The sequence below is a fragment of the Clupea harengus genome, chromosome 24 (genome assembly GCF_900700415.2).
Source record: "Clupea harengus chromosome 24, Ch_v2.0.2, whole genome shotgun sequence".
Classification (NCBI taxonomy): Eukaryota; Metazoa; Chordata; class Actinopteri; order Clupeiformes; family Clupeidae; genus Clupea; species Clupea harengus.
In genome coordinates, this window is record NC_045175.1 from 5,281,022 (window position 1) to 5,290,349 (window position 9,328).

At 42.8% G+C, this 9,328-nt stretch overlaps 1 protein-coding gene and 1 long non-coding RNA gene across 2 annotated transcripts in view; both read right to left on the reverse strand.

Moving 5' to 3' along the window:
* Window positions 1-238: 238 nt before the first annotated feature.
* Window positions 239-1,188, reverse strand: LOC105891034. Its single transcript, XR_001162003.3, has 4 exons — window positions 996-1,188; window positions 696-825; window positions 517-597; window positions 239-293 (listed from the first exon to the last, which is right to left on the reverse strand). It is a non-coding gene; the product is annotated as an uncharacterized LOC105891034 (long non-coding RNA).
* Window positions 1,189-7,376: 6,188 nt separating this feature from the next.
* si:ch73-6k14.2 overlaps window positions 7,377-9,328 on the reverse strand; it is a 2,984-nt gene continuing 1,032 nt past the window's right edge. The window contains exon 2 of the mRNA XM_042703537.1: window positions 7,377-8,345. Coding sequence (XP_042559471.1) covers window positions 7,871-8,344 — 474 coding nt within the window. The 5' untranslated portion in view covers window position 8,345 and the 3' untranslated portion in view covers window positions 7,377-7,870. The remainder of the gene's footprint in view (window positions 8,346-9,328) is intronic.

A 9,328-nucleotide genomic window follows, 5' to 3' on the forward strand; every position in this document is an offset into this window, starting at 1 on the left:
TGAAACTGTATACTGAAACTGTCCTGTATTTCATATAAACTGTAAAGAAATAGCAAAACAGGTATCTATCTGAATTTAAAAAAGATTAATCATGGTTTAAAAGAAAGCATATTCAGCAAAGATGCTGTAGTTTTCCCTAACTGGGTGCTACAAGTTGTCATATGTTAATTCCCGTTTTTTTCCCGTGTTTTTTTTTTCTCCCTCCCTTCCCTCTATCATCTTCACCATTTAAAACTTCTTTTCTTGTGGGTTTATAAAGGCACCTGGGTTTTAGTTTCTGCTTACGGTTAATCCTGGGAGAAAACAAAACAAAACAAAACAAGGAGATGAATAGATAACAAAATAACACTAGATAGCACTCCACCTGAGTGCTTGATTTTACAGAAAATATTTTCATATTGATGCGATTTAATATCTAACTTGACAGTACAGAGTTTTCCATGTTTATACGTGACAAATTATATAGCCTTACTGCTTCAAAGTAACAAAGTAAAGAGCAAAACTAGTACTACATACCTTTTCCAGCAGTTTTGTAAGCGTCTACCCAAGGTTTGATCAGGATCAATACAAACATTTTTTCCAGATGCCATTCGAACTCTGAAATGATCGATTAAATAGACTAAGCAATATGATATATGTGGATAGTTAATGCACATCTGAGGTAAATCTTGTGAGTCTGCAGTGACTAGGCTTACATAATCTCAGTTCCGCATAAATCATGTCCCTCAGCAATGTTGAAGTCTCTTATCCTCACCCAGGGTAAACTGGGGGCTTTCTGCAAGCAACGGCAAGAGTATCCAGCCCCGGAGGGTGACACACTTGATTCTATAGGCCGATACAGAAAGAGAGAGAGAGAGAGAGAGAGAGATTATTATTCACTAGAAAAGTGCGTAGATCAGGTGGCACTCTCCCAGCAAACTCTGAATTCCCCAGTATGTCCGTATTCACAACTGAATAATGCTAAAAACAAATCCACTACGTGAAAGGCAATTTACCAGCCACCACCACCAGAATCAGGAGACGGAGCATTTTGACTGTGACTGCCATTGCAATGTAGTCCAAATGACACATGTGAGGTTGTGTTTTCTTTCTTTGAGAGGTTCTTGCTGCTCACAGGACACTGCACAAACTGAACTGCCCAGAACGGCCCAGTCTGTCTAAACACTGCAAGAATGAGAGCTCCTCCGAATCCATGTGCCAGCCTTTTTTGGAAACAGCATGCAAATACCACAGCTGCTGCCTTAACTGCTTGTTCACCAAGACACTCTGAAACATGGTAACAGGTTCTCTATGGCCCAAGAAGACCATGGCTAGGCAAAGCAAACTCATTCCCCCCCCCCCCCTCCATAGCGAGTAGATATGCACAGGAAATTCGAAGTGCTTTACACAGACATAAAAATAGAAGGGCCATAACAGAGAATGAATACATGTGGGCTTTCCATGACGGGACACTAAACTATGCATGCAACTCAAATGGATTGCGCAACAGCATGGGAAAAGGTGAAGGTACAAGCTGCTTCTATGTCTGTGTGATCACTGCTCCAAACGCAGGTACTTGTTCCTCGCTTTGGACAAAAGCGTCTGCTAAATGACTAAATGTAGGTACACTTTCACAACTCTTCAGTGAAGAAACTCTTTGGCTGCTTTTAAGTCTCAGCACACTTTAGCAAAAAAACAAAGGGACTGTAATGCAGTGGAGGCCAAGACTCACACAGGGGTATCAGTGTAAGTGTAGAAACGGGGCAGGAGGTAGGTAGACTCGAACATCGCAAGCGGAGAGGTTTTTGGGAGTGACGCTAGGTACAGCTGTTTGTAAACTTTCCAACGTTTTTCAGCGACTTGGGCCATGCCTTTCCAGTTCCATTAAAGAGTGTCGGAATGTTTACACGATAACATGACATGTCCTCAAGGTCTTTCTCTCTGTCCACTCAAGGCCCTGAGAGGAGTAAATGATGGCCCTTTTTCCACTTCAGGGTCAGCTTGAGGCTTTTTCCTCTGGCTTGTTACTATTAAGAGTTCTGACATGGGGAGCATGAAACAAAATATCAATGCTGGAGACGTGTATACAGGGCATAGCAACGATAGCAGTGCATAGCAACGATCATGTAAACACTGGCAAGCGCTGACAGTAGGGCCTTTATTAAAACCAACGTTTACAAATGCAATGACATTTTTAGAAACCGGCCTTGATTCTTTTGTGAACTTTCTCTTTAGCAGCGGTTTGTCCTGTTGTACTCGTTCTATTTCATAGCCCAACTCTAGTTGGGCTATGAAAGTCGAACTGAGTCTAGAGTCGAACTGAGTCTGCCTGACCGGCCTCAGAGATGAACACTGAGGCTGCCTGACCGGCCTCAGAGATAAAGACTGAGGCTTTTCCTCAGGCAGGGGAGTATGCCATGTTCTTGCATGAAACCACGGGTGACTAATCAGTTTAGTTTTTTTGTTTTGTTTCGTTTTTTTCCTGAATATTAGTGAACCATATCTCCATTTCTTATGCTTGTCAAGGCAAAAGCTACATTCCCCAAGTGTTGTTTCCACATTAATCCTTTCTACACAGTTCTCACCAAAACGAGACGGAGGGCGCACATCACACCAGTCTTACAATCATTGCACTGGTTACCTGTTAGTTTCAGAATAGATTTCAAGATTATTTTACTAGTCTATAAATCACTCCAATCAGTCATACACCTGAATATACTGTATGTCAGACATGCTCTCTAGGTGCACACTCAGTAGTTCCCTGAGGTCTTCTGGCACTGAAGGGTTTGTAACACCCCCCCCCCTTTTTTTTATTCCTTCCTTCCATTGTGATCCTCCTGGTATGAAATGTGCCGTATAAATAAAGTTTGCTTTGATGTGCTTTTATTACAGTTTCTTTAGTTATTGTAACTGAAGTGGCATGGTGATGTAATAATGTTGATATACTGTATCATGAACAGTGGAGGGTGCATACCTGCCATTTGTCTGCTCGGTGCTGACGCTCACAGAGTGAATTGGATTGCAAGAATTATCAGCCTTAACACGTCTGTAAAGGGATTTGAATCAGTGGGCAGACTGGAATTAGCCTGGGCTGGGGGAAAAAAACTAAATAAAGCACCGTGCCCTTGTTTAGGTGAAGAGAGAGAAGGAGAGAGAGAAGGAGAGAGAGAAGGAGAGAGGAAGGAAGGGAGGAATGACAGTTGAATCAAAGTGGGTCGATGAGTCGATGAAAGTTTGAAAGTGTCAGATATCATGTCAGTTCGTATCATGCCATTTGTGTCATGACCACTTTGCAAAGATGGATGGAGTGCAAACATTACCTCATTAGAGTGACTCCCAACAACCTCTATGCCCTGTTTCTCTCCATCCGTGGGCTTCAACCCTCACGAGACCCACACGGAGAATAATTGAAAGCAGAAATCCACACTGCAATGGTGACATTGATTCCCACTTTGACATTATACCACACATTAGCTTATGACATAATTTCCGTACGAAATTGACAAGGGTTTGCATGTATTGCGCCCACGCACCATGATATTTGAAATGTATGATGAATGTGTCATTATAGAACTGTGGTACAAATTGTGTCTCATCAGGTAGGAGTCTGCCTAGTCGGCAGTTTCAATGAATTGTCTCCAGACAGTAAGCTATTGTCACTCTAGTGCCTGCTTGACCAAGCACTGAAGACAAGCAGTCAATTCATGACATGAGGCTCACTGTAGCTCTGCTCTTCTGTGGGGTGTCTCTCTCACTCTCTCTCTCTCTCTCTCTCTCTCTCTCTCTCTCTCTCTGTCTGTCTTTCTCTCTCTGTCTCTGTCTCTGTCTGTGGGTGCACCAATAAGGTGTTAGCTTTTCTGGATTTATGTCTCTCTCTCTCTCTCTCTCTCTCTCTCTCTCTCTCTCTCTCTCTCTCGCTTGCACGCTCTCTCTCTCTCGCTCTGGCTTTCCTTTGGGTGCATCAATTAGGTGTAAGCCTTTCTAGATTTGTGTCTGCTGAATAGTCATTGAATAGTGATAGAAGTTAAAAATTGCTTTGGTCAACCTGAGTCATTATAGTTAATGTGTTTTACCAGAGATTCAACTGGTTGTCTTAAATGTCTACCATAAGTAGTTTCTGGATCAACGACAACTTCATCCATGCTATGGTCTTACTTGATTTGATTTAATTATACTAAGGACACATACCTGTAAGACAGAGACATTTACATGTGTTCTGCAAATTATAATTTATTTAGAAAAAAACATAACAGGACGTCTTGTAACAGTAGTATAATGTTAATTAAATAGAATTCCAAATAGCATATTTAAACAATATTTAGCAAAAATTATAAAATAACAATTAAGAACAACAAATAAACATTACAGTCATTGAACTGGATATTACTAAAAAAAATCCCAAAATGGCTTCAGATACATTCGTTTGTGTCTTGGGAAGGCCTTGCATTCCTCATGGAGCTGTGTTCCTGCAGCTCCACTGATACAAGTAAGGTGCTAAAAACCCCGAAAGATCATGGGTGGTACTAAAACAATAGTCAGGGATCCACATACTTTGAGTTCACATCCTTTTTTTAAAGGTAAAGGTGAAGCTCTGGTATTTAGATGATGCTTTTGTCCCAAAGCAACTTATGAAGACTCCTTGCCGCAGCAGTCAAGAATAGAGTCCTGGTCAACCCCTTAGGATGAGGCGACGCTAACCGCTAGTATGCGGCGACGCTAACAACAGTGCCAACAATGCAGGGAATGTTCTGGTATATATCATTCTGACGAAGTGAGTAGTGCAGAACTTTCTGACTCTGTGCTTGCAAATTTCCACCTGTGCCTTCAGGTGCCACAGGCGTTGTCCTCTGTCCTGATCTTCTGTCCCCTCTCAGTCTGTCTCTCACTTCCTTCCTCTGCGGAGACACTCTTGCTTTCTGCTCTTGTCTTCCTGGATTGTCCTAAAAAAGAGAGAAAGATGTACACACTTGAGCACATGGGATGTTTTTTGCAACCTGTACTAAGCAGCATCAAGAAAGCAGTGCCCTCTTGCAATATGACAAAGGCTATGTCCACAATAATACATTTTCATTTTAAACTGCCGTTTTAAAGTTTTAAAATGAAAGGCATCTCTGTCCAGACGAGCATTTTAGCTCTATGTAACTGATAACACCCAGCCAGGAAGCGAATGTGGGTGTCTGCGCCATGTTTTCTGGACGTCCACATTGAAACGCGACCCCAGAGTTTTCAAACTAAAACGGGGCAAGCAGTATTGCCAAATTCTCTGTTGACAGGGGCTCGAAAAGTAGTATGTAATAGCATGGACGCCAGGCGTAAACGGAAACAAAAGTGAGGCGTTGTAAAACTTAAACATATTAGTGTGGATGTAGCCTAAGAGAGGTGTTCAAGAAATAGTCACATTGTCTTACTTTGTCCAGCAATCTTGGAGCCTTTTCCCCTGGCGCTTCTCTGCATTCAGACAGATTTCTGGAACATTCTGGTCGTTAGTTTTCAGTCTGCAGGATAGAAAAAACAACACAAAGGTAAGTGTTGATAATACGCACATCATACAAACAGTGGCAAAAGGCAAAGGCTTGTGTAATGCACTTGAGAGACTATAATGGCATACACTTGTATTTGTTCCATTCTTCAGTGTGTTATTGATCAAGTACATTTAGGATCAGGGGAAGGCCATTGACTTACATGATCTCCGTTCCACACTGGTCTCCTCGCTCCTGGATGGAGAAGTCCTTAATTTTGTTCAGGGGAAGAAAGTCTATCGAATTTCCACTCACACATTTGCAACTTTTGGGAATAGCAGAGCCTGTGGAGTGAACGAACGAGACACACAGGTGGTTAGCGTCAGCGGATGGACTGCAGTGTCAATGCTAATAGCTAATCTCTTTTCAGGGTATTCTCAGTGAGTACACTGTGAATACTTGAACACTTGCTGCACTATATGGATGAAAAATACTGTCATTACATGTGACCTTATATCTGCAAATTGTACTATGCAAAAATTGCATTTGATGATATTATATATTACCATAGTACAATGTCACATTAAGTAAATGCATCCCACTTTAGTTTGTTTCTTAAAAACAGCAACAACTAAAAATTCCACACTGTTACCAGTTCACATTCAGTGGCAGCATTTTCTTCCATACAGCTGTGACAGTCTCTCGTCTGTCCATTATAAGCGGTTTCTAGTCTGTCTCCAATAAACAAGAGGAACTTACCGTTGCTGAGCTGCAGGCAGATCACCAGCATTGCTCCAAGAATGCACAGGGCTCTAGGCATGGTCATGGTGATGAGAGGAGTCCGAAATGTGCGGGAGAAGACAGAACGGGAAGGTAGTTCTTGAGAGTAGTCCTGAAGCGCTGCACAATGAGTCAGAAGTGTGAGGAACAGAGATCCATGCTCTCCTTTTTAAATGCTTTGGAGAGGGGAGGGGGAAAGAGAAAGTGGGTATGGTCTTGAAAAGAAAATGCCATGTGACTGACTGGAATTCCCGTGAACTGGAGAGAGAGAGAGAGAGAGAGAGAGAGAGAGAGAGAGAGCAAGGGAATAGGCTGCGGAAATTCCCAGATGCGTCATGCTCCTGATACGGGTTGCAAAGGGGTGAAACGGGGAGTGAGTTTGGGGGGGGGGGGGGGGGGGGGGGTCGTGCAGAAGTGACTGGAGCTCTGAAGAAAGGAAAGAGGGAGGGGGCGGGGGCCTTTACTGGACAAGCGGGAGTGAAAGTATATTTCTTGCATTCCTCTCTCTCTCTCTCTCTCTCTCTCTCTCTCTCTCTCTCTCTCTCTCCATCTGGAATTCCTTCCTAACTAAGGCCACCGAGAAACTTCTGGGAATCCCCCATCTTTAATCCTTAAGTCCCCACTGTCTTCTGTCATGCTGTGGGGTGCACCAGTCAGGTGCAAGCAGTCTGAGGTTTTTTCTCCACTGATAAGTCATTTGTTGCTCACCCATGTAGTTATGCAGTCCATTCATCCCATGCATTTCTGTCTGAGCATTCTGCTGTCAGTGAAGCCGTGAGCTATTCCCAAGTGTGGTTGTGCATCAGCGTTGCTAAGCCGTTTGCGGCATTACTCTCAGAATGTGCATCTGTTCTCTTTTGTCACTCTTGGTAAAAAAAAAAAAAAAACGTAATCTTTGGGAAGTGATGAGGGGTCCACTTTCATGGCCGTTAAATATGTGAGACTGGGCATTCTTACGGGAATTATTTGTATATGGAGAGTATGACTCCTTAGTTTCGCAGAATTATGATTATGAAAAATGCCATGTCACCATGCTGGATCACCTGAAACCCAGCTCATCCACCCCACCATATTATCTGTGGTAGCCCTAGGAATGTGTATGGAAACACTCTGGAACTACTGTCATATATCTGCAAAAACAAATTACTTACGGAACTGATTCAGATCTTAACTAAACAGTTAAGTAACACAAGGGCGACTTGCCAAGCCACATCTGTTTGCCTTTTCAGCAGGTTGTCTGACTTAGAGGAAAACGAAACTTAAGCAGCAGTCTTCATTCTGTTGTCATTTGGCAGCCCTTATTTAGGTATTCAAGTAGATTTAAAGTCAGTATAGAAGGAAACGAATGCATTATAAAAAGCCAAGACCATATTCCACTTTGTGTTGTACGTCCTTATTCAAGTATTGAAGAGTATTGAAGTAATTGAAGTATTAAAAGGACTATAGAAAAGAAAAGAAATCCAATGCATGTTAGATAGCCAAGCCCCTTTGAGTATGCAAAGCTGGCAATCAAACAGCAGATATTAGTTTGCATCACTGCACAAAGTCAGTAACACCAGTCAGCCAGTGTTTTTGAGTGCTTGCAAAAGCACACTCCAGACTCGTCCCCTTCAGCACTGAGCGATAACACAACCCTCTGAGGCTCCTGTCCTTCAGACCAAAGACACCGCGTCGGACGCGGTCGCGGCCGCGGCTGCTCCCTGGGACCGCGTGAACAGCCAGCTCAGAGGGTCCTGGTGCGGCCACCAAGAGGCCCGACTGTCCGACCGCGACGGCACCATGTTCAGGGAGATGCTCTCTGCGCTGGCCGCCACCAGGGCCAGCGTCTGGCCGGGGTTCGCCGACGCCGACGTGGCTGGTGGCGGCAGCGGCGACGACGACGATGACGATGACATCATGTCTGGGTACTTGGCCTGGCGTCGGGTGGGCATTTTGGCGGATTGCGTCCTGCAGCCTTGGGGGTTGATGCTGCCATGGTAGGCATAACAGGAGGGCTGAGAGAGCCCCCGCATGGTGTCCATGTAGTCGTCCAGGGAATGGATGTGGTAGATGTGCGGCACGCCCTCCTGCACCTCCGTGATGGTGGGCAGCAGGGACACAGTGGACTGCTTCCTCCTAGGCCTCATCCTGCAGGGAATTCAATTCAATAACATTCAATTCTGTTCAATTGTGTACAGTTCAATTCTGTTCAATTGTGTACAGTTCAATTCAATAACATTCAATTCTGTTCAATTCTGTTCAATTGTGTACAGTTCAATTCTGTACAGTTCAATTCTGTTCAATTATGTACAGTTCAATTGTGTACAGTTCAGTTCTGTTCAATTGTGTACAGTTCAATTCTGTACAGTTCAATTCTGTTCAATTATGTACAGTTCAATTGTGTACAGTTCAGTTATGTTCAATTGTGTACAGTTCAATTATTTTCAATTCTGTACTGTTCAATTCAATAACATTCAATTCTGTTAAATTTTGTACAGTTCAATTCTGTACAGTTCAATTCTGTTCAATTCTGTTCAATTATGTACAGTCCAATTCAATTATTTTCAATTCTGTACAGTTCAATTCAATTCCATTCAATTCTGTACAGTTCAATTCAGTTGTGTTCATTCATATAGCCACATTAAGAACTGACTTAGGGAATGTCTTAAGGCCTCAGCACCCCAATTTGAATGTTAGAGAGAAGTACAGAATCAAAATAATCTTTGGATACTACCATTCTGTCCTAGACCAGAAACACAGGCATTTAAAAACATTGTGAGGAAATAAAAATCCCAAATGAAACTGATTTTCTTGTGGATTGAGAGAGCACCTAAGTGTCCTATCACCATGTTGTCTTTGTCAGAGTTTGACATTCACCTCATCACTCAATTAACTAACTCGATTAACTAACTCGATTAACTAACTAACAGTTTGACAGGCTTAACAACAGTTGCAGATCCATGGCTGCTCCTCCTCCAGTCATGTATGTGTTTTAACAAGCAAGAGCATGATGTTCAAATAAAAACTATTTTATAATAGTTAACTGTTTATAATACAGAACATGTACTTCTACTGTCAGCACATTTAAGGACATACTCCTGAGAGGCCTTGATAATATGTGCCTGATGTTA